General features: G+C 40.7%; 1 protein-coding gene across 2 annotated transcripts in view; it reads right to left on the reverse strand.

The window, feature by feature from the left end:
- PPIL2 (peptidylprolyl isomerase like 2) overlaps positions 1 to 24831 on the reverse strand; it is a 69982-nt gene extending 45151 nt beyond the window's left edge. Inside the window, exons 1-8 of one of the 2 annotated variants that reach the window (XM_057414851.1) lie at positions 24768 to 24831; positions 24627 to 24676; positions 23784 to 23829; positions 22810 to 22872; positions 22597 to 22648; positions 8937 to 8988; positions 6638 to 6729; positions 4793 to 4882 (exon numbers count right to left, since the gene is read on the reverse strand). In XM_057414851.1, the coding sequence (XP_057270834.1) occupies positions 4793 to 4882; positions 6638 to 6729; positions 8937 to 8988; positions 22597 to 22648; positions 22810 to 22872; positions 23784 to 23829; positions 24627 to 24676; positions 24768 to 24799 (477 nt within the window). In that variant the 5' untranslated portion in view covers positions 24800 to 24831. Of the gene's footprint in view, positions 1 to 4792; positions 4883 to 6637; positions 6730 to 8936; positions 8989 to 12742; positions 12800 to 22596; positions 22649 to 22809; positions 22873 to 23783; positions 23830 to 24626; positions 24677 to 24767 lie in introns of those variants that run through there. The other variant, XM_057414852.1, reaches the window with a different exon arrangement.
- Between the last annotated feature and the right edge of the window lie 416 nt (positions 24832 to 25247).

Consider the following 25247-nt stretch of genomic DNA (forward strand, 5'->3'; position numbering starts at 1 on the left):
CTCTGAGCATTTGGTCAGCCCTGCTGCACCCCTAATTATCTTCAGGACTGTTACCCTCATGTGCTGACCATGTGTCATAGCGTTGACTGCTACTGCTAAACCCAGGACACCATGTCCCAGAGTGTCCCTTCTTTATCAGTCACTCTGCACATGCACTGGGGCAGGATTTGCCCTCAAAGAGCCCTTGCCCACAGCTGAGAGGAAACCTGCTCTGACCTATCATGCAAAGAGCAAAGGAGCAATAGCTGTGGACTAAGATACCAATTAACAGTGCGCAGCTCAGCTACCTCCTTAGTTCATTAATTATGCTTCCTGCCACAAATGCCAGTGGTGTTTAACAGCTTGTTGGGACCTATGTCTTGTCCATGGCTGATTAGGTTATACAGAAACAATAAAATTAACATAAGGAAGCATGTAACACTATTTTTTTCCCCTTTAATGGCAGTAAATCTGTTTGCATTCTACCCAGACTTTTTGTGTGTGTGCCTATTTCTCCCAGGAATCCCCCTCCACTCCTGTGGTGCAAAGCAGATGCATTTGTTAAGATGCGTCTATCAGGGAAGGCTCCCAGCAGGCTGCCATCAGGAGCCTGTGCCTCTTACCACTGGCACAAGGGTTGGGGGGATTTATTACAGTTCTTCTGGTGAAGAGGAACAGACCACGTCTGCCTCTGCTTTACCTGCAAGCGCTGCCGTTGTGCAAAACCACACTATTTCCCCTCCCCTGCCGGCAGATAGCCCAGCAATGGCTTCTAAAGAGTTTCCAGAGCAAGAATAATTTCTGCTGTATCTTCACAAATTTGAGCACTGTGGTTTCTATTTGAAAAGAGACACAGTGGAAGATGAGGAGTTGACAGGGGGGCTAAAGGGACAATTGTTCTTAGCTCCTCTGAACAATTCCTACCAAATGGGATATGAAAGCAGGGTACTGCAGCATTCTCACTTTGCCCTCCTCGGGATCTTCTCATGCTTGCAATTGGAAAGAAGTCTACAGCACTGTCAGAGCCCACCACCATGTCCAGAAAAGCACTGTCTGACCCTGCTCCTCTCTGTGCATCTTGAGCTGCGGCAGGTGCTTTCTTCAGCCTACCCACTCTTATATGAGGGAATCCAGATTATTTATGTGCTTGCTAATAAGTTCTACATCATTACACATGAATAATTTGGAACATATACAACTGAAACACACAGAGAATTTACATGGTCACTAATAATAATTTCTACTATACTATTGACCAGAGTCACAAAGATTAATCACAAAGATTAAATGGTGACAGTAGACCTTGAGAGCTTACACTGAGTTACAAACCCCCAAAATTTACTTGGAAGATAACTTCAAATTAGGTTGAACATTTAGATTGAAAACTAGCTGAAAATCTGTAAAACACAGGACAGAAAAAAAAAATCACCTAGTTCTGAAATGTAGTCTAATGCAACCTTATTATGTGGAAGATGGAAAGCTTGACTTGAGTTTGTGGACTATCAGACAGCTGTGAAAAGAGAATTTGAATTTGAGGGTACAAGGCTAAAAAAAAACAGTCATACTAAAACTGCTGGTGTCCAAGAAGGGTTTCATATGGAATAATGTCACGTATATTTCTGCTTTTATCAGCAAGATATTAAACCAGAATCCATGGTATTTTTTTCCCTGAATAACTGCATTCCAGTTTCAGTAATGTATCTTGCACAGCAGGATATTCTTTACCTCCTGCCCTGAGGGGCTGGATAATATCACCATATGTTGATGTAAAACTGCCATGCTCTTCCCCAGGACATTTGCATTTCAACAGGGAAAAAAGCAAATTCTGTGTACCTAAGTGCAGGAAGCATTTTGTAAAGGAATCCATGATTCCTCTAAAAAGAGAAGTACATCATAGATCTAAGATAGTGTTACTAACAACCAAAGTTGTGATTTCACTTTAGTTCCAAATCCAAAATAATTTGTCCTTCTTAACAAGTAAACTTATTAGTAATAGGACACAATAACTATCACCAAAATCAAAGGAACCCACTGAGATGATGCTCACCAGAAAGATAACAGGGATGGATTATGGTCTATGTGTGAGCGATGTTTAGCACCAAGGACAGGACAAAGAATTTCATGCAGTTCTCTCTCATCTGGAAAGAGAGATTTTTTTTTTTTGTTTGATTTTAATTATATACATTAGGAGAGAGGTCAAGTTTGAGGTCAATTGCTATTCCAGTAAAAGAACATCCCTAGCAGCTGTGGGACTGCCCATTATGTATCAATAAGGAAAACAATGATCATACAAATAATCTGTAAACATACATTATTCAAATTTTCCATTTATCAGGTATTTCACTACCAAACACAGGTAGCCCATCTGCTTCCTATGACAGCCTCTAGAAATGCTATTTTCTATTGATAAACACAGCTATTACAGACAGTCCTTTTAGCTGTTATCTGCAAAGCAAAAAATGTTTTTTACAGCAACTTCATTTATATCTACCTTTTTGCCAAACAGCAGGGTCACTGTTACCAACTCACTATCAATTCCAGCTTTCTCAGATACCACAGTACTCAATTTACACGCAAGAATGGGAAAAAAAACCAAAGTGATAAATTTCAACACAGCACTGAAAGGTTTTTAAGAGGAGCAGGATTTAGGGTAGAACTCTAGAGCCACAAATTGGAACACAACAGATTGCAGTCATGAACTCTGGCTAAGAAACAAAGCCACAGGTGGTAGAGCTTGGCAGTGTAAAGCCACCACGCTGCCTACAGTGTTGACAACAACACATCTTGTAGAGGAGACACTGGTCTGTCTTTCAACAATTTGCAGGAAGAAAATAGCATGAGAAAATAACAACAGATTCCTATACCACATATACATAAGCAATTTTAATACCCAGCCTAGTCCTACCACTTTAGGCTGCATTCCGGCTTCAACAAAGCAAGTCGGGGTAGGACAGCATTTGAATAGGGAAAATCAAAGTATACCTGCAAGTTTGCAGCGGGTGTTACGCAGTGAATTAAATGGCTTTTACTTCTCAAACAACACCCCAAAGCCATTTTAGCCTGTTTGTTGAAAGTCCTTCTTTGAAAGAAATATTTACAAACTAATTGGGTAAAGGGTCAAATTTTAGCTGGTTAACAGCATTCCAACGTTCTAAATCTCTTCTAGGCCAATGCCAAGATGGGGATATCTCTGCTATTTCTAAACCTATTTGAGAAGAGTATACCACAAGATTGTACACTACAGAAGCTAACACCAATCCAGAATAAGCTGTTTACTTAAGAAGAACAAATCTACTCACACATTACAAACACCATCCTAAAAGGAAGTAAGAGAGGTACAGGTAATGTAGGGCTGTGACCTCGATGTAGCTGGCAGGATGACGGTACCAGTAACTGGACAACCATCGTTACCTACTGATTTCTATTAATGGACATACTCCTCCAAACAAGATAGAAACCCAACACATCAAGAACAGAATGAAGATGAAAAACACTGATAAAAATCCAGATTGGGTATGTGTAAATTACCAGCTATTGCATTCTGAGATTTAAGAGACTACAGCATCTGTTTGCTTTTATGAAAAAAGCAAAGCTGGGTGTGTAACAGCAGCACACTCTTTACACATACATTAAACTCCAAACCTACAAAACATACCAAAGTATTTTTAAATGACAGCACATTTCAATTATTTATTCAAAATAATTTGGGTTTCCATACTGATGCACAGAAACATTTTTAGACACTCATGGTTTTTTTTTACTGTTCCAAATCCATCAGCAACCATGCTGTTACATTCAAATAACATTCTGTTTGGAGCTTTCAATCTGAAAAAGTGATGATTTCTGTTTCCATTGGATTAAAAACATTTTATTTTGTTGCATGAGCTTGAACAGCCACAAGCCCAAGGGGATAAAGGAAAAATATTTATAAACATGCTGTTTAGCACTGGGGAGTAGGGAAGGAGGGAGACATTTTATTTAAATTTAGACATAAATGGAAAATATTTTTCTATTCAAATTAGACTGAATTAGTCTTGGTTAGTGGCAATGAGCTGTTCATGAGATGTGTACTAACTCATGACTCCAGTAATAATGATCCTTGCATCTTTTTTCCTCTATTTTTAAATCATGCAAGCTTAAAAATGCCTCCTTTTAAGCAAAGGTTTTTGATATTTTGGTATTAAAATTCATGTGTAAATAAATATCTTTTACACTCTTGAATTTACAATGCATTTTTAATTTAGGTTTTAATTCTGATAAATCATTAAAAGACCAACATTAGTGTCTATTCAGAAGAAAACCATTCTAAGCAAGCACTTTTAAGAAAATCCTTTGCTTTGCTGCTGATTTTACTCTACATTTAGAGAAACATTCTATAAAAAAAATACTATTCTGAAGCTTTGACTCCTTCAGACATCTTCAAAAGAGTAAGATGGACAATCAGTTCCAGTCCTAATTTGACGTGAACTTCCTAAAAGTTTATATACTTTACATTCTCAAACATGTTTGGATAGCATAGACAAGACACTGCTAGCTGTCAAGTTTTTACAATTTACAGTTTGAACACCATGTACAAGGTACACAACAGTCACTGTACTGATTTGTCAAGCTCTAAGTTATATGGCATCTTCATGGCTCATCTGAATAATAAAGAAAATACAGTTGTTTCCATTCTACCATCTCCAAGTTACACACAGAGATGATGTTTACCAGTTCCATTACTTTAGATTCCTGTGTAACAGTGGACATAGCAACATTCCATCCTCTGCAGAAAAGCTGTAGAGTAAGACATGTAACAGAGAGAAAAGTTTACCTGAAGTGTCACAATGTCTTGCCTAGTGAAGGGCTCATCTGTCAAAAGATCCTTGTAGCTCTTTGGTTTTATGTTCAGCTGCTCAACTGCCTAACAGCCATGCAAAAGACACAGATATTAAAAATTGGATTCTAATGCATAAATATTACAAGTGAATAGGTGATAAAACCTTAAAGTAAAAATAATAAAGAATACAATTTAACCCTTCATTTTCAACTGGCGGCTGCAATATTTTCACTGGGTGTTTTTAAGAGATGAGAAGCTTTTGTTTTTCACCCCTACAAAACTTAACAGTTCCATGTGGTTTGTTCTTTGGGTTTTACTTCTTTTCAAAAAGAACTTTGCAGCTTTTAACATTCCATAGTTATGAGTATCATTGTAACCAAATTCATCACAATAGTACTGCCAAAATAAAAGAAGTCTTGCTTGCAGTTTTCTAAGTGTTTACAGACGGCACAAGACAGGCAGCTCTAACAAGGGCTCTGTATCTCCTCCTCTGTCAGCCCCCCTTGGGGAGACACGCATGTGCCAGGCCAGCAGTAGTCCCTCACACTCTGTCCACCCTTACTGCTGCATCCAGCCTGCAGCAATGCTTCTGTTCACCTGAGAAAATTAAATGATGCTCAACAAAGCAGAGGCATGTTATTTCATAGTGACAATCCAAGTGGAATAAATGCTTTGTTGTTATGAACAAATACATCATACAGTGAGATGACTGTGACTGTCTGCCTGCAAAAAGCCTGAATGTTATTCACCCAAATGTCCTCTGTTCTCCTCAGATGAAAGTGATAATATTTTTCTAGTTTCTCCAAAAGTCTATAAATTAATTCTATGCTTATAACAAACCGATAAATGCTACACTACATGAGAAACAGACTCTCTTGGCACAGGTTGTTTAGGAAGCCTGGTATTATAAATCGTACCAAACTGAACAATAATTTTACAATATCAACAAGCATTTAACAAAGACTTCTCTTAAACTCATTTTTGCCTTTTAACCACAGCAATCAAAGCATCATGCTCCCAGAAGGAACAGAAATTACTTTCTATTTTAACCTAATCTTGACTGCTCTCACAGCTGGAACAAAGACAGTTCAACTACAAGCAGAGCACATTTTCAAAACCATGATGAGTCCAGTATTTTCCTTGATTGCAATGGTTTCAGCTTGCTCCTCTCTCAGTACCTGAAAGTCCTACTGGAATTTCTCATCAACAGATTTCAAAAAGCAGATGTTTCAGTGTTCAGATGTCTTTCAACACTGGATATGTATCCATTAACTGAAGCATTTATTTGCTACTGAAAAGAACTAAATCTTGCTTTTACAGTAAGGCTTATGCAAGCAAGTCACAATTAGAATTCTACCTGGGTTTGCGTAAGTGTTCACAAAACACAAATAAAAATGCAGTTGAAGTGTCCATTAAGGCATTCTCTCGGCACTTTCCTCAGCTCCAGTTAAAATACTGGTTTTTATTCACTGATATGGACAGAAATGAGGCAATTTGTTTTGGTGATGATGCTATATCAGAAAGAAGACAGCAGAAAATTTGTCTATTAATTCAACTGAGGAGCATATAAAAGCTACTCATTTTGGTCTAAGAATTCCATGCATGCAGATTAACTTAGGAAAAGGGTTTAAAAATGTCTTTTAAATCGTACTGTAGGCTTCTTCATATATTGAAGGCAAAAGCTGGACAACAATTTGTGAAGTCAGCTCATCTTGCACTTTCACCTCCCTAGCTGTAAAACAAGAATGAAACTTACCCATCTTTTTAAAGCATTTTGTAATCTTGAATGAAATGCATCAAGTCTAAAATGTTAATAATGAAATGCAACAGGGAACCTACCTCGTAGGCAAACACATTTCCAGTTGTCTTGATGGCCACAATATGAGAGTTATTGGTGAATACAGTAAACAGCACAGGACAGTGATATTTACCTGAAGGAGGGGAAAAAAAGTCTAAATTTTACATCAAGTCCCTGCAGCTGTTTTGAAATAGCCAATTTCTGCTATTTCTGTGAGGGGTATTTACATCCACTTTTAATAGAAAGTGTAACTTCAGTATGCATTCAATGGTGTTTTAACCATGCTTTGATTTTTCGATGCTAAATAGAAAAAGTAACATTAAGGGAATTATAAAGCAAGCAATAAAAATGCAGTTTTGAACTCTACCGCCTTCAATTCTCCCAACACAGAACTTTGTCCAACTGGCTTGATATCTATGAAGTACCGCAATATAATAGTTATTGTTGTAATCAAAGCTCTACTGATAGCCAGTATCTTGTAACGAGCCCAGTGCTCTCTTTTCAGTGTTGTTTCCAGGAATAAAAGTTTAGCTTCTATCCTACAAAAAGGTTCGCAGCAGCTGTTGTGCTTTTAGGAGAGGAGAGTATTTTGTATTCAAATGTGGCAAGCAGAATGCCATTAAATCTGAACACGTTATTCAATAAGGAGCCCAGCTTCTGCTCTAATCAAGCTGTGAATTTTCCCAGGAGGGTCAGCATAAATATTAAGCACGTCAACAACAAGCAAACTGATGGAAGGCTATGTACGAGGAAAAAGAAAAATGTCTGGATCATCTCAGCAGAAAGCAATTAGAAGAAGGTTATTAATACTTGATCAGTTTGCTAGACCCAGGGGTTTGGGTGAGACTTTTGCAATATGCTGGGTCTATTTGGTTCTTTTTTTCTTAATTACCATCTGAAAATCAAAACCAGCAGGGAGACCAGAATAGAGGCTGCTCAGAGCACCTGCAGACAGGAGAGGCGAGCACCTACAGAGTATTTACCATTAACTGATCAGCAAGAGGAGGCACTCCGACCTCCAGCACACGGATGTAAGTAAAAGCTGAAGACTGTTTCTGTTAATGTCATCAGAGCTGAAGGAAAACCATTGACACAAGGGGCTGAAATCCAAGAGGAAGTTAAGGAAGGGATTTTTGGAAGTGGCATCGGGGTATGGCCCAACTGGTGGATACAGAAACATGTTGGTAAAATGCAAGGCCTCACCCCAGCTGCATGAAAGAGAGCAAATCACCATGCTTTCAGTTCTAGCAAAAGCAGAGCTGCTGAAGGCACACACTTGTTCTGGACAGAAGATGCTCAACTAAGGAGGGGTTCATTAAATGGAAGAAACTGCAATATCTGAAGACCTTTTTTATTACACAGGTGTGAGCAGAGATGATCCTACAGATGTCGCAACCATTCTGCATGTTAAGATTTAAAGAAAAAATTAACAATGGACAGAAATGCAACATTCTACTCTTCCTGTTTTGTTGCATCTTCCCTTGATCAATTAATGACACAGCTCCTGAAACCGTGTGGCTGGCATCATTCCACTCCATAGGAACCGGACTTCTTTAAGGGCAGCACAGTATCACAGTATCTTTCAAAGACTTTGGGCACAGTGACTATCAACAATTTTTTAACACCCTTCCCTTGAGACAGATGGAATACAAAACACAGAAGAAAACCATCAGCTAGAGAAAAGACCCTGTAGTCCTTTGGTAAGATAAGGAGACAGACACTCCAGAATTTTATGCTCACCAAGACATTGCAACTCTCATTTCAAGGAAATCATTATCTGCCTTGTAAAAGATTAACTCACCTCCACTCTTTTATTCCTAGCATCCTCTCTCAGATGGCAGATTCTGTATCTTTAACCATGCAGAAATAAAACTCAAGGTTGCTGTCTTTTGTGCTACAATTCATAAAATCCCACATGTTCATTTAAGTCTAATTCTTTTTATAAACAAAAAGTTGCTCAAAAGCAAGCGAACAGCAAATATTACCATAGGTAGGGCAGAAAAAAAATAACATATTATAGAAATTTAGACTTTTCTGAAACTTTTCCTTAAAGTGAACAGTACTTTACTGCAGTAGCAGCTACAGTAAGGTGAAAATGCTGAACACTTTACAGCTCCCCAATGTAAGGAAAAACAGAAATGGAGCTTTCAAGGTAATTATGTCACTCACAAGAAACAGCCACTTTACTACAAAAAAAAACAAATGAGAACTTGACAGAGAACACAAATAGGTAACTTTACCATGAGTAAGACAGTCCAGGATTTATTGAAGTGCTCATTGAGAAGAGAAAAACAAACAAGCAAACAAAAAGAAAAACCCACAGAACATGCCTGCACTTACCTTCACTGTTTTTAGCAAAATTCAGCTTTATCAGTGATTTGGCATCTAGTTTCTAAAAAGAAAGGAAAAAAAAAAAGGCAGCACTAAAAAAATTAATCACAACCAAATCTAGCCATGGAAATAAAAGGAAACTGTAACATCAGTGTTAGGATTTTAATGATAGATAATTTATTAATAAGATATTGCAAGTTGTCTGAAGCATCAGAACCCTGGGAGTTTAAGGCACAGGCAGCCCACAAAAACAAGGCTCACTGAGCCTGAGAGCTGGGATACATTTATTTACAGTGTTGTAGTTTGACACAGTACAGTGCTAACAGAGTGAACCAGCTCAAGATGTCACACAGCTGTCTTAGCACAAACTGAAAGGAAGTTCACATGAAAAGCTAACAGGGAAAGATCACTGCTGCTGCTGAGAAGTGACAATTCAGAAGGGACCTCTGATAAAAGTCATAAAACCAGCAAACCATTCTGGTAATCAATCTCACTATCTTTTCTGAAATGACTGTAATTTTTCCTTTACTTCTGTAGAAGTGTAGCAGAGCCCATGGAATAAATAGCAATAATGAAAAGAAATGGAGGCACAAATTCTCTGGAAAGGTGCTTGGGGTCATGAAGGGAGTCTCAGGAAGGGTCTTTGGCCACTTAATCCCCAGGTAGCAATTCCACAGAAGAAGGAACTGAGATGGCAGCTGAGGTTGGAGTAATGTTCTCCTACTCCAGAGAGAATGCTGCAAACTAAGCTAACTCCTGCTCTCTCAGGCTTTCTCAGAATGTCTATGGCATCCTCCTGGTGCCCTAACGCTGGAAGGGCTGACACAGGGAGGGAAGAGCTATCAGGCTGGCAGACACTTTTGGATGATCAAGCTGTTCCCTCCCCAAAGCCTTCCCCAAGACATTAAAGCTGCAAGCACACCCAAACCAATGGTTAGCCTTCAGTAACATGACAGGGAAGCCCACGTATGCCAGTCCTTTCATAGGGTAAGTGTGGGATTTTGGCACCTCGCTGGCATGACAGGGCGTACCATGTCACCCCGCCAGCACAGCCCACCAGGATGGTCAGATAGCACTTGACTGGGGCACCCAGAGACAAAATCCAGCCCAGAAAGCCGCAAGGCTGAGTCAGGATCTCAGATACATAAACAAACCCCAACAAATGCTTTGACTGTATCAGCTGTCAGGGACAGTTTCACTGCCAAATTGATTGTTAAAAACACACACAGCACAGGCCTTTTAAAAGAAACAACTGGTTCTCTTCTCAAAACATTCACCTGAACAGATCAGGGAGGTTTTTATAACCCAGACAGCTCTTTATAAACAGCTACGAGCGGAGATCTGGCAGCCACGGTGCCGACACTGCCAGTTCAATCATTACAACAAAAAGTGATAACAAAATCATGTGAAACTAAGTCAGTGGGCTCTTTCTGCCCAATCAAAACTCATACTCTTGGATCAGAGAGTACAGGTTATGACAGCTGGACACAGTCATTTATAGGAACACAGTTCTCAAACTGTTTTCAGCCATCTGGCAGGCTCATTCGTGGCCACAGAGGTAACCATCTCTCTAATTTATTAGCAGGAGCAGCAATGAGGGCTAATAGGAATAAGATGGGAAGGGAAAAAAAGAGGCCAGTTTAGGTTATATTTAATTAGGCGATGGAAGATCAGGGCTGCTGTTTTTCCTTTAGTGGATTCTCAAAAAGCAATCCCCAAACCCCAACATCTGCACACTGCTGGGGTACAAAGACAGCAAATGCAACAGCAGCTTCAGCAATGACTTATGTGAACGCAGAGCTTTATTCATTTATTTATCTTCCTAAAGGAACAAAATTGTCATGGTAGTAGTAGAGAAACAGCAGAGTTGCCAAAATGAACATATGATTCTGGACAGATCTATTCAACCTAAACAACTATTAACACAAAGCAGCTTCCATCTGTGCGCATGTTGTGCAACAGCCCAAAAATTCTGTTCCAGAAAAAGCTTCTTTAGAAATAAAACCACTGGCAACATTGATAATTTGAAGGAAGGCCTTTAAATTATCTTCCTGGCAGACTTGACTTATCCCCAAAACATGTAAGCAATCATCTTTAAACAAAAATGGAAGCAGTTCCCTAAGAAATAGTTTAGCATGATCGAAGATTCAGATTTATACCTTGACAGAAATTTAGTGGAAAAGACAGACTAAACTGCTGTACAGACTTTAAAGACAGCAAAAGCTGTAGTACATTCTTTCATCTGTCAACATATGACGTACTGTTAGAAGTGCTGCCAAGTCCTCAGACTCGCACTCTGTACCCAGGGAAATGGTATGGTGTTTCAGGTCACATCTTTCCATAATATGGAAGAAGGTTAGTTTTCAGCATCAGTTACTCCTGGTGCATCAGCTGCTTGTGCTGGCATCTGCTCCAAAATAAGACCAGCATTTATACAGTCTTATGTATCAACAGTAAATAAAGAAATAGTGATTTTCATATAGGAGTTGAAATACACACAGAGCTTGGAGTCTTCAGTAGAGTTTTCATCCTTAAAGAAGTGCTGTATATGAGCATCATAAACTTTTATTGCCGCAGACTGGCCTCCTATCAAGTCTGTATACAAGAAGTGACTTTGGTGTCTCAGTTCATGCCCTTTGGAGCAGCTCTGCATTTTGGCTCAGCTGGCAACAGCTTTGTGCCCAAGCACTCCCATACCAAATCATGATGGAATTTCCAACTACTGAGAAAGGAAGTTGTTTGCGCAATGTATTTATGAAAAGAGATGGAAACAGAACAAGTTGTATATAAGAAAATATCAGGGGAAACATAATTAGGGCAACACCTCAAGAATATTTTGAGAAATTGATTGACAAGTCTTGATGCACAGCAAGACAAAAGGGGGACTTAGTGTTTTGTCAAGGGAAATCTTTGGAGAACCAGAACAGCAAAACCAGGTGATGATCTGCTACAGAGGATTGCTATGGCCTACAAAGGCAGCTGTGCCTGAGACCAGGATGCGTGGTCAGGCAACTGCACATGGAGCAGTGACAAAGAAGGAAGTCCAACCTGCATGCTGCGACTTCCAATAGGTCCAGTTTTAAAAGACATACAGATTACACAGGAAACTATGAAAGAATATGATATAGAAAACCTCTATCTTTTTTTTCCCCTCTCAAGTTATTAATTTCACATGAAAATAGGGTTATTTTGTGTGTGGGTGAATCTGCTTTTATTTATTCTCCATTAAAAGTCAAAGCTTTCCAGCACCATCACACAGTTTGTTGCCATGGAAATGACCATTATGCCACAAAAAGGCACTGGTCTTCACAGGAGGAGACAGCAGGAGCAAATGAGTCCTAAGATGAGTTGAAGTAGTTGTTTTCATGTCTGTCCTATTATTAATAAAGCATGAGAGCTCAAATACTGCATACACAGCTCAAGTTCAAAAACCATTTCCAACCTGTGTTTCCCCAACACACACCTACCATCCAGTTTAAGGCAATCTCCTGTGAAGAAAGCAAGGGCAAAAAAGATGTTTATTAAAAACATTTGCTCTAATTAAAATTCTAAATTCTTAACGAAATCGAAAGGCCACAAGCATCTGCCACTTCCCTTAAGCAGAAATAAGAGCTGCATATTCACTTCTAAAAATATTTTATGCAAGAATACTGGAAAGCAGACGCATTTCACAGCACGTAGTGCCAGCTGCTCCACAGCAAGGAAGGGCTAAAAAAACAAACGCAAAACCCATGCAAGCTCTTTTCTCAGCTGACTCCTCTCTCACAGGCACACTTCCACAAAGGCAGCCAAGGCTACTTTTGGCCATGACCTACTTTCTCGCAGCAGCACGAAGCCCCACAGCCTTGTGCTCTCATCTGTCAGCTGACAGCTCCTGCGGGATCCCAAAGGGCAGCATCCTGTATTGATACCCAAAGTAGAGGTTACTGCAGCGTGTAGGTTAGTGGGGCACTGTGGCAGCTCGTGGGTGAAGCATGCCGGTTGTTCCGAATTAAATCATTCTGCATCATCACTGTGTGCCTCATGAAGATATGACCTACAATCCCCACACATCAATTAGTTACACTCTTTGAATTTCTTTGGTCTGTGGCTGCACATTCTTCTTGTTAATGAAGCTCTGACCCTGTTGGATATGCAGCAGCCTGAAAAGCAATCAAAAAGGGGCTCATTTGATTCTGTCCGCACATGGGTAGAGCTGGTAACGTGTGGCAAGAGTTGTATTTAGTAAATGCAGACTTTCCCACTCTATCGACTGTAATTGAGTCAGTGTTAACATGTTCAACACTTGGGGATCAGACACCGTCCTGAATGGCCTCTGGCAGAAACACACAATAACCCAGCGAAGCTATCATGAGGGAAAAATAATGTGCCATCTCTGAACTGGCTGACAACACGAGGACCAAATCATCCAGTGCTGGCTTGGCCATTTGGTAGGTTCTCACTCACCAGAACAAGCAACACAGAGTTACTTCAAATAGAAAAGAAATCCAAACCAAATATTAATATTAAAACACAATGTTGCTTACCAAGTACTAAATTTAACTTAAGAGCAGCAAACTAATTTTGTATTAAATTCTTTGGCTCCTTTAAAAGTGAAACCTGTTACTCCTTGCACAACTTAATGTTTTAAGAAGCCCTCTGACAATTTTCTCTGCTATAAAGCCTTCAAGAAATATGGGGATAAGAGCTGAATGAATAGTATTAGAATAACTCCATGTATAACGTTACTTATTCCAGATTTTGTAAATGGATTTAATGATGATAAAAGGCACTGGAAATCCTCAGCAAGCCCACACATTATGCGAATGTGACTGGAAACAGCAGTGGAGTTTTAACAAAATAAGCCAGCCTCATGTTTAATACTTGATGAAAAACCTGGGGTCAGCATCCATGAGGCCAAAATAACCTCATGATTCAAGGTATCATTTCTACATTCAGTTCAACAGCAAAAAATGCCAGATATTTCTCAAGTGGACAACTGCCTACCAAATGCTAAAATGATGTCCTCAATTCACATTCTTGGATGAAGCTGCTGTTCAGCTGCAGCTTTCATCTATTACTGAACTGGTATGGAAACGGACACAAAAGATCCTTCATTACCCACTTCCAGACCACTGTATTTCCATATTTAAATTTTAATTAAACTGACACCATATGGTCACCAAAGCCTTGTCCAGAGAATCATAAAGATATGCTTGATAACACACATGGCTCACAGATACTAGCAATAATGTTGCTCTATCAAAGAGCAAATTAACAGAAATTACCATGAGAAAAAAGATGTGTAGTTTCATGTGCAAGATTAAACCTGCAGCCTTAATGCAGTCAGAAGTCTATCAATCCAGAGACCCACAGCCAAATACAATATTATTCATGGAAAATAAAGCTTTGTAGAAGCATCAAAAAGCTGGTCTCCAATTCTAGTGAAAAACAGGCAAGTAAGGATCAGTGGGAAACCTCATGCTGGATCTCATTTAAGGTTAGAGCATTTCACAGCTGCTAGTTTTTTAAGTGTCACAATCACAAAACCTCATCCAATGTGCACACTTCCACCAAAACACAGAAAAGGAAAAAAAAGAGACCATCTGTTCGGTCTGTAAAACCTAGATGTAAATACTTTCTTGCTGTAAGGGAAATAACTCATTAGGAATAATGCTAGACATATTTATCTGCTTGCGTCCAGAGCGGCCTTACTGGATAAAACATTGCCCATCACCAAGACAACCCCTGTCATCAAGGTTCAAAGCAGGCACAGCAGCTTGGCCAGTGACTCATGACACTGGAGGGCTTTAAACATCTCCTTTTGCTAAAGCACCTGAACAGTAAGTAGAAGCAAATCTCGTCCTCACTCTGCTTCCCAAAAATAGAGGGAACTGAAAAACAAATCCCCCTTTTAGCACAGATAAAGGCTAACTCCTAGTGGTCCTGAGTGTACTACTGTAAAACATACAGATACAACTTTGGGAGTCTATCCATCTGTTCATCAGTAACAAAGGAGAGTGGGAAAGTTTCAGAAAACCCAACAAAAAAAGAAGTCATCTTCCAAGTCATTAGCCTCACCAGGACCTCCATCCCCATGACCCTTTCTGTTTTATGACTCTTTCCAGTTATGACACACAACTTTCTGGTCATTCCTTTGGGCATGAATCATGTCCTCACATGTTTCTATCCAGGGGCCTTGAAAATTTATGGTCACTAGTCAAATATTAACTCATTTAGACTGTTGACTAAATGTCTAGTAATTTCTGAGGCAAATGAGGTAAGACAACATGGTTCAGTTGCTGCATATTGAAAAGTTCATCTCGTTCAAAGTGGATTCTAGACATTTCAGCAGCTGCCCCCAGACAAAAATGCACCTGGAGAGAGATGCTTAATAATGATGGCTGTAAGCACCCATGCCTGAAAGACTGCTACATGCCACAGGAACACAGGTAGCAACCTTCAACTGGAAACAAAGAAAAAGAGAAAAGGAAGAACCACTGTTCATCCTGGCTAATTCTTCTTTATAAGTACCTACTTCTGAAAAGACCCAAGCTATCAAGAGAAAATGCAACAAATTACTATATTCTGAAAGCAGCCTTCATGTCTCAACACAGACACTGAAACTGTTTTCTGTCTCACATTATCATGTGCAGTATATTAAAGTATACCAAAGTCTGTCAGGAAGAGATTAGAAAATATTCCCATCACTGTACCAGGAACTCAACCAGCATTTACTACATATGATTGACTCTGTTCAAACAAGACAAATTAAAATTAAACAGATGTGGAGAAGGACAACTGTGACCATTTAGGGTATAGAGAACTTAAAGGCAAGAAGAACATCTGACAGGAAAATACAAGTCTCAGCAAGAAAACGTCAAGAAAGCATTAAACTCCTCTGTACCAAACACACAGCTGTAAACACTAGCAGATACAAGCACAATTCTGGCACAAACACAAACGAGACTAAGCTGGTCAAACCCAAAATTTACAGAAGATATCTATCAGATGAAAATCATCGGAAGAACCTCTCGGCAGTCATAGCAGGAAGGAAGCAAACACTGGTTCAAGACAGAGCACGCAGTATGCAGAGCAGACTGCGAGACAGCTGAACACCTCAGTGAGTCTTTCAGTTTTCTGTTCCTGATCATTGCACCCTGCTTTTTGCAACACACGAAAACCAACTAAGCTGGATTTGTCTGAATCATTTTTCAACAACAAAGCTTCCCTTGGTTTTATTTCTGTAAGCTTTGTTCTCTGCTCTGTAATAAGCTATTACTCACCCAGAACAAAACTGTATTTCCACCCCCCACTTAAACGTCTCTTTACAAATAAACAAGAAATAACCTCCCTTCACTTCAAATGCACAAGAAAAAAAATATGGTAAGTTTAACAAAACAGAAAAAAGGGGAGCAATTGACATTTAAAACTATGCAATATCCAAAGGGTTGACTTGAGTTGCATCAGACAAATTAGGAAATATACTTTGAATTTCAAAGCTGAAGATGTGCCAACCTCTGACACGTTTGTGAAAAGCCTTCTCTAGAGAAGAATTAAAATTCTCATTTATACATCAGTTAATGCTACAACCAAATGAGACCTGAAGTTACAGATCCATCTAAATTATCACCCATTTCTCCAGTCGACAATGTAGCACACTGCCTGGATTTCAGGTACTGTATTCTGATGCTGAGGTAAAAAAAACAATGAAAGAGGGATATGCCTCACTCCTGAATTTTCCTACATATCTCAGTTGGTCAAACTATTTTGTTCTTGATTAGATAATCCCATCAATCTAGGTGTGGAAAACTGATGTGGAGACAGCCTACCTATGGAGGGAAGCACAGCATTTTCCTCTCAACATACATAACATAAGGCATTGCGTATCTAGACAATGAATGAAAATGCTCAGAGTCAGAACAATCTCTTTGGAAACAGCAAGAGTGAAGGAAACTCAAGTTACAAGGAAAACTTGACTCCTGCCACAGCATGACATCTTTAGAAGACCATCAAAATCCTAAGGTAACATTACCATCATGTTGCAAAAAGGTCCAGACAAGCACTCTGAAAATGCTTCACATTGAACATTATCTACAGCTATTACATTTTCCTTACGATGTATTCCAACAGCAGCTACTGCATGAAAGAAGTCACCTTCAAACCACAGATCCCTGTCTGATGACATCCATTATTTGTTGCTCATTATCTAGAAACACACCTGGAATAACACGATTAAAGGAGCAATCTGCAGTAAATTATCTCACAGACCATATGAACTGAGTTAAAACCCGTAGTTACTTCTGATTTAGCTAATACTGGCCACATGAAACTTAAACCTGTCCTCTTCCCTGTTCAGGCCAGAGACCTGTTCCACTCAAGTCAGCACTGGATGAGTTTTGTTTGTGATTTTCATCTTGGCACCTCTGACTCAGCAGAGTGTGAAGCTCATGCAACCCACTTACAGGAATCTATTCATGAAACTTATGGGCCTTATGACAATTATTTGATAGAGGTGGAGAGCAATTTGTAGTGAGCTATAAATCCTTGGCTGGAACCTAACCTGTACTTTAACACCTGTTCCTACAGTAATTTTTCCATACTTCTGACATGCTGTAGTTTCTTTATTCAGAATATTGCAAAAGAAGAAAAAAAATACCTAAGCCCTCTTTCCCATTATGTTCACTTTTTGAGTGAAGAACCATTTATCAGTGCTTTCTGTTTCTGTATCTGTGCTTTCAAAATACATACAGAGTAAAAACACTTTTATGTTTAAGGAAGTTTCACCTTTGCTCCAATTTCTGCATCCTTTTCAGGCAGGATTTCCCTTATTTAGACAGCCAAAGGCTTTTTTAGTGCATGTAAACGTAAGTGCTGTAAAATTGTTTGCTCATTTTTAAAGTGGGATTAATAAATCCAGTGGTAAAAAAGTAACCTTCTCCATATCCTCTCCATTAACCTGGCTAGCAAGGGTCTCTCACCACAAGACCAGCAACTGTTTTCTATGAGACGGGCTGAAAACTAGTTAATCAAACTGAAAAGAAACTATGATTTCACAATAAAATGAAGGAATAACAGCCACCAGCATCTGGAAGAGGAATTAGCTAATAAATATAGTTAAGGAATGTATTTGAGAATTACTTTCCAAAGTTTTGAAATAACAAGACTTGGTTGCATGTTTTTTCTTTTGAGGGTAAGAAATTGTTGGTTCTGGAAGTGCCTGTAATCATTCAGGCAAGAAGCACCCTACCAATCTTATTTCAAACAAATGATTCAAATAAAAGGGCACTGCTCACATTGCTATGTGAGCAAAGCTGGAGGGAGGAGGTGTCTACTAAGGCTCTGTCACTGCTGCCAGGCATTGCAGGTACAAGATGTGCATCTCTGGGTGCTTCCAAAGCATGGATCAGACAGGCTTACTGCATGAGGCACCTGTACTGCCACAATTAGTTGATCATATTAGTCATAATCTCACCCCAAGTCATTTTTATTTAAGAGTATGGGAGAACAATAGCAAATGTCTGTCTTGTTACAAAGCAAGACTGTGGCTACAGCTGTCTCTTCTAAGAGGGCAGATGTTCTGCTGGGAAAAGTCAGAAATTTTCAGCCTTCTGATTCCAAAGTCAGTCCTCATTTTCCATGTCAGTGCCTTATGACACTTAATAAGAAACTCTCTCTGGCCTGTAGTTCTGGATCTTAACCTTGTACGAGACAGGGCATGACACCAATTGTGCACTGCCTCTTTCAGTCCAGGAACGTGACTCCTAGTCTCATACATCCACCACACAGCATCTTCAGGTCTCCTAACCTGACTCTTGGGCATACATCAAGCCCAAACTAAATTAACTCAACTGAATCCTGTTTGCCCTTCAAGCTATACATACGCAACTACTGCTTAGCTGCACGTGGCCCTTATCGGGGGGATTGCCTCTCTGGGTTATGCAGGATCAGCAGACACATGGATTTTAGTTTGCTGTCAGCAGTGCAGAAAGAATTCACATAGGTGACCCTGCTATGAGAATTTAAAAGTAGATGCACTTGAAACAGTCACTAAATTGACTTTGGACCAAAGCCTTAGAAGCAAACACCAGAAATGAACTGAGTTTCAACTGTCTGAAAGAATTGAATTCCCACAGAAAAGGGGGAACTGGGGACAAAGACCATAGCTACTTCTGAGACAGGGGAAGAGAGATATTTGGCCAAGAGCCTTGAATGGGGCTGAAGTACAACCACAATAATCTGGCCTGCCCACATGCAGTAGAATGTCACTGAACCAGAGTGGAAAAATAGGTATTTACATCAGACACATTACAATGCAAAAATAGCTCAGCCCACATACAACATATCCATGCAACAAAGCACAATTTCCTTGAAATTCCTGTCAAAAGGCATGCTGATCTATCATCTGTTCATATTTCAGATTTCAACAAACCAGACGCACTCTGACCAATCTCACTGCTTGGAAACAGGTACTTCAGAGTCCAGCTGGCTGACTTGTGTGGGCATGCTGGTCAGGGCTGTCATATCACTGCTACATGAAACATTCTGGCAAGCTCACAATTATCTGCAAGCCCAAGAAGCCAAAGTGCTGTTCTTAGTAAAAAGGAATGAACTAACTATGCCTTTCTTCTTTATTTTATGCAATTTTAGCATAAACATAAGCTACAGCAGTGTCCTGACAAAGCTGACAATAAAAGTAAGTGAGCCAATGCCATCTGACAGGCTGTAGTTCAGCTGTGAAAGATGTGTGTTTCTTCCAAAATTACTGGTCTAGTAACAGAAGTATTTTTCACCCCAAAGCATTCTTAAAAAGGATGGGGAGGGGAAGGTAATTAATTTAAAGTTGTTTTCTGGAATAGCTCATGGAAAACTCTAGACAAAGGTCAATGGTGATTTGTTTCTTCTAAATGGATATGGATAGTGATGTCCATACTGCACCTCAGGAGAATGTTCAGAAAAGCAAGAAAAAATAAAGCATGAATGAAGAGGAAGTATAGAGAAGGAAAGCAAAGGAAAAAAAAATATTTTAAACATATCAAAGAATAACTAATCTTGGCACTGCTAAATGTCTTTAGAAAGGAAGACTGGTCCAATAGCTTAGGATTCAGTAGCATCAGAGAAGTCACATGTAGATCAGTTCACAAACATACAATTAATGAAAGATTAGCACAATCCTACCCCCTGGGAGCACTGTGAAGGTAAATATATTTATGATTGCAAGGCTCTCCAATGCTCCACTGAGGGGTCCACTTCAGAAATAAGACAGCTAGGCAGGATTAGTGAGTACCAAGAGTGCACCATTAACACCACTTTCCAAATAGCCTCCTGACTTCTCAGAAACATTTGGCCTGTAGCAAACTGTAGCAACAGAAGCACAAGCCACAAACGATTTCATTTTTAACTTGAGAGCAAAAATACGGAGGAAATTCTGCAAACCCTCATCACCAATGACAAATGAGCAATCTGTGCAAAGTAACTTCACAAATCACCATACAAAACATGGCACTGAAGCTAATCTGGCTCAATTGCTTTTAAAACAAACCCAGAATCTTGAGTTTCTGCAAGTCACCAACTCATTACAGAAAGTATTTCCTGGTTTCCAAAATGAACAAGCTGTACAAGTAACAGAAGGTACACACACAATGACACATGAAATAGAGGGCAGTACAGCCTGGAGATGCACAAGCTCCTCTCTGATTTCCTCTGCTACCTACCCCGCCTCATACCAGCACCTCCATCCCCTTCTTGCTAAACACCATCCTCCCCTTTCAAAAACCAGAGCTAGGCCTCTGGGAAATAAAAGGCTAAATTACAACACTTCATTCAACCCCAGTCTTCAACTTATAACTCCACAGGGATGGATTCAGTAGGGCTCTGGATAGCAAGCATACAGTTTTTCTTCCAAGTGGTCTGGAACACCTTTGTCCTGTGGAGGAGAGAGCTGTAGGGTTCAAGTCCACCACTGAACAAAAGAGAAGAAAGGACTCCCCAGACAGAGCAATACAGAGGAAAGGGGGCTCATGTTGAGGGGAGCTGGAGATGCACTGTAGATCAGCTACAGAAGCACAAGTCTGGGTAAACTAACATTCCAAAGTCCAACTTCATTTGAGTGCTTTTGGTTCACCAACTATATTATGCACAACCTCCCTTTCTCTAATTACACAAGACCACTAGGCACATTACACTTGCCTAGCATTTACCCGAAGTAATTTTAAACCACATCACGGTTCACATTCTGAAATGAGAACAGGTGTCATGGAGCTGCTCCGAGTGAAAAAAACTGATCTGGCAAAATCCCAAAACTCCCAACCAATGCACAAGGCAGAAAGGTGGTTAGAAGCTGGTGAAAACAAACAAACAGCTGTAAATCCATTCCTTCTCAACAACACACTGGCCTCTTCATGTGTGAAGAAAGACCTTCAATCATCTCTCTATCACATAAACACACCTGCAGCTTGCTGTAACTGAAGAGACCGAGTCTCAGACAGCCTGTTCACGTTTAGAGTTTGGAACGCTGCATCTGTATTTAGCTTCTCCTCGAATCTGTCTGCTGGGAAAATCTTTAATCAAACACAAGATGTTTCAGAGGTAATCTCATTCCACAAAGCTGTCTGCAAACAAACCAACAACCCTGTGCAATGGCTGCCACCTACTGCTCGGGAAAGTAACTGCACTTAATAAAGGAAAAGGCAAGTTTCAGTAGCTCAAGCAACAATTTCCGTTTAAAATTTCCCTCTATGCCCTCACAAACAATGCACTCAATCTTTTAACACAGTAGAAAAAAATTAATTCCAACAAGGAAATATTTCCAGTACTTCATATTTATCTGGTGCTTTATAGTTTCACGTTACTACAGAAAAGTACCCCTTCAAAACTACCATTTATGCAGAAAAAGAAGGGAGAAAAACCACTAGGGTGCTGACCATATTATGAAATCCCAGTCTCACAGTGAACTATCACAACAGAGGCAGGTCAGAGGCTTTCTGAAACATACTGTCAACATAATTCAAAAGATTTTGTAGCTTAATCTGACCATTCATAATATCATCTATTAATCTCCTTAATCTGCATGAAGTCAAATATTCTTCTGTTTAGAAAACATCACTGCAAGTTTAGTCCAAGATGGAGGAGTGAGCTTGCCAGCCCCTTGCCCTGTACAGACTAGAACAGTGCTTATATGAGGCAGCAGGACAAAGTCTTTTCCATCAGTGATCAGCTGGGCTGACTGGGCATCGCTAGTAGTAACATGAAAGCTATTTCCATCTATACAGATTTTACCTATGCCACAGCCATAAGAAAGGCAAGATACTCTGGGAGTTTATATAAATGAACTGCACATAGTATACTATTTACAAACCTCCTTCTTCCACACACATGATCTGATTATTTTCTACTACAAAGATCATTAGCAGGATGACAGGGAGAGGCTATCAGGTTGCAAATCCAGAAGCCCTTTCTTTCCCCAGCTAAAAAGAGGTCCCTAGTAAATCTCTACATTAACTTCTGCAAAGTCGATCTCACAGATACCATGATTCAAAACAGCACTCCTGTTCAACTTCTTTTGCTTTCGTTAAGGCATTTTGTTTCTTCCACATGTTAAATAGGAAACAGAGCATAAGGGACATGTTAAACAGGAAACAGAGCACAAGGAAAGCAAAGACATCATGTGAATACACCCATTGTTACTTACTTCTCCTGTGATTGGATTGGTTCCGTACTTCTTTATCCAAGGAACAATGCTCCTGAAAAGAGAAGGGATAAAATACTAAGTGACAAGCACAAGCAGAAAACTCTGTTGATAGGCATGATTACTTTTGCCAACTTGCTAAAACCAAATGACGACCGCATAGCTGTAACCACCTCAGCAACACAAAAATAAAGCTAAGTACAGACAGTAACTTACAGTATGTCAAAGACTGTCCCATCTGGTGTGCAAACAGGGTATTCAAATGGCTGAAGAGACAAACTAGGAAAGAAAAGTACACATTCTTTTTAGCAAAACCAGCTGGACATCATGACAGAAGCAAACTACATTTTGCTGATTCACTTGCACATTTAAGTAAGGCCTACCCTAATAAAAATACTGAGTGACTGCCAATACCCAGTACCTGATTCTACATAAATCATGTTAACAACAAACCCATGAAGGGAACTGGTGCAGTTTAGTAATGTGGAGCAGCCAGCATTCACAGCCATAGAGCCACGGGACGCTGCAATACTCCCCAGCTGACACATTGGGCCCCACCAGCAAAAAAAGATGGCTCAAGCAGAAACACTCGCTGTCTTTGCACTGAAAAGGACCAGGGAGTAACTAGCGTTCATATTCAGTACTCTCTGTTAAGGATGCTTCCATAAAGCAGCCAGCTTTTACCCAAGCAGCAGTAGTTTGCAGATGAACTATTCAATTTACAAGAGGATTTCAAACCCACCTCTACTAACTTCCCTCTTTCACTCCAGCACTTAAAGCAGTAAACTCTAAACACAAAAAATTAACATAAATATTGCTTCAATCTACCTAATCACTGCTTCAGAAAGACAAGCGACTAACAGAGCATATTCTGAGAAATGAGAGGGAGACTCAAGCTACAGTTACACAAATTTGAAAGACTGAAATGTACCTAATAATTGTTCTGAATTATTTTATCACTTCCGTATTCTTTAGCCATCAGCTCCAATCTCTGCAGACACCAATCATGGAAAGTACAGACACTGGTTTAGCTCTTACCAAATTTTTTCTTGCTGTATTACTATCATAGCAAGCACAAGCCAATGAAAGTAACTACCTCAGAAGAACACGTCTTCAGTGATAGTTCAATGTCACCAGCCTGATAAATACAAGTATCATTTAATAATGGTAATGTATATTTGTTGTCTTACCTGCAGTGATCAAATGACAAACGTCTAAAATTAGTTCGTGGAAGGTCTGTTGATGAGAAAAAAAACACAAAAACAAAACAACACAACAGAATTGTAATAAATATATAGTAAATGCTCCATCCCTGGCAGTGTTCAAGGCCAGGCTGGACAGAGCTTTGGGCAACATGGTCTTGTGTGAAGTGTCCCTGCCCATGGCAAGGGGTTGGAACTGGATGATCTTAAGGTCCTTTCCAACCCAAACCATTCTCTGATACTGTGATTCTAAAGTAAAAAATAAACACTTGAAATTTACATTTTGCTACATGTATGGTAGCAATTCGCTGATAACAAGGACAGATACACTAAATTTACATTATTAATAATACTTGGACAGAGCTTTGAGCAACCTGGTCTAGTGGAAGGTGTCCCTGCCTGTGGAAGGGGGTTGGCAATGGGTGCGCTTTAAGGCTCCTTCCAACCCAAACCATTCTATGATTCTATAAACCTTACAAAACTGTAACTAAAACCAGATTTCTCCTGCAGAGCGCAAGGCCACTTCTCAAGTAAAGTTACACAAATAGCAACACATCAGAGCAGAGCTCTGTCAGACTGGCAGCACCCGGCTTGCGTTTGATAGTTAACACTCAAGCTCTGCTCTAGCAGCGGGCATAGAACTCGGTGAAGGCCGGGACAGCTCATCCGGGCGATAACGCGAATTGCTGCCGGTTTTCCCGCTGACGAGCTCCACAAATTCAGGTGCCCAGCGGCGCAAAGGCCGGGCCAGGGCAGCCCCGCCGCACCCCGGGACGCTGCGCTCTGCTCGAGGAGGTCACCTCAGCCCCCACACCTCCCTCTCGCCTTTACCTGCTTTCTTGCCGCCGTAGAACTGCGTGTACTCCGCGCATGTGATGTACCTGCCGAGACAGCGCGGTCAGTCACGGACACCCGCACGACGCCGGAGGCCCCAGGACTTCCCCCCGCCCTGCCGAGGCCATCCCCACTCACATCTTATCCTTCTGGTGCTGCCGCTTCCCCATGGCGGCGGCTCAGCGCGGGGCCCCTGCGGACGCAACTGCCCACTCCCCACAGAGACCCCTCTGCGCCCGGACGGCTGCGGCTGCTGCGCCCTTCCGGTGTCGGTGCGGCGGCGAAAGGCCGCGCCGCGGAAACACGGGCGGTGAGCGACGTTCCGGGCCGGGCCGGGCCGGCCAGAAGGGGCGGGAAGCGCGGGAGCTCTGAGGGAGCGGGGCCCCAGGCAGGAGGCTGCAGCACCCCGTAAACGCGTGTGCGGCCGTTTGCCGGCCTGAGGGAGAGCCGGTGCCCCAGGACAGGCAGCGCCCGTTGGGTTCCCCCTCACCGGGGCCAGGGAGGGACGCCGGGAAAGCCCTGTGGGAGTTTTGGCGAGTGAGTAGTAGTGAGAGTGGCTGATCCCCCCCGTGGCCTTCCCCATTTCCCCATCCACACCATTAATAAATAAAATAAACC

This window comes from Pezoporus wallicus, unplaced genomic scaffold (assembly GCF_028554395.1).
Source record: "Pezoporus wallicus isolate ANWC-B61680 ecotype Strahan unplaced genomic scaffold, APGP_CSIRO_Pwel_v1 contig_8047, whole genome shotgun sequence".
NCBI classification, from domain to species: domain Eukaryota; kingdom Metazoa; phylum Chordata; class Aves; order Psittaciformes; family Psittacidae; genus Pezoporus; species Pezoporus wallicus.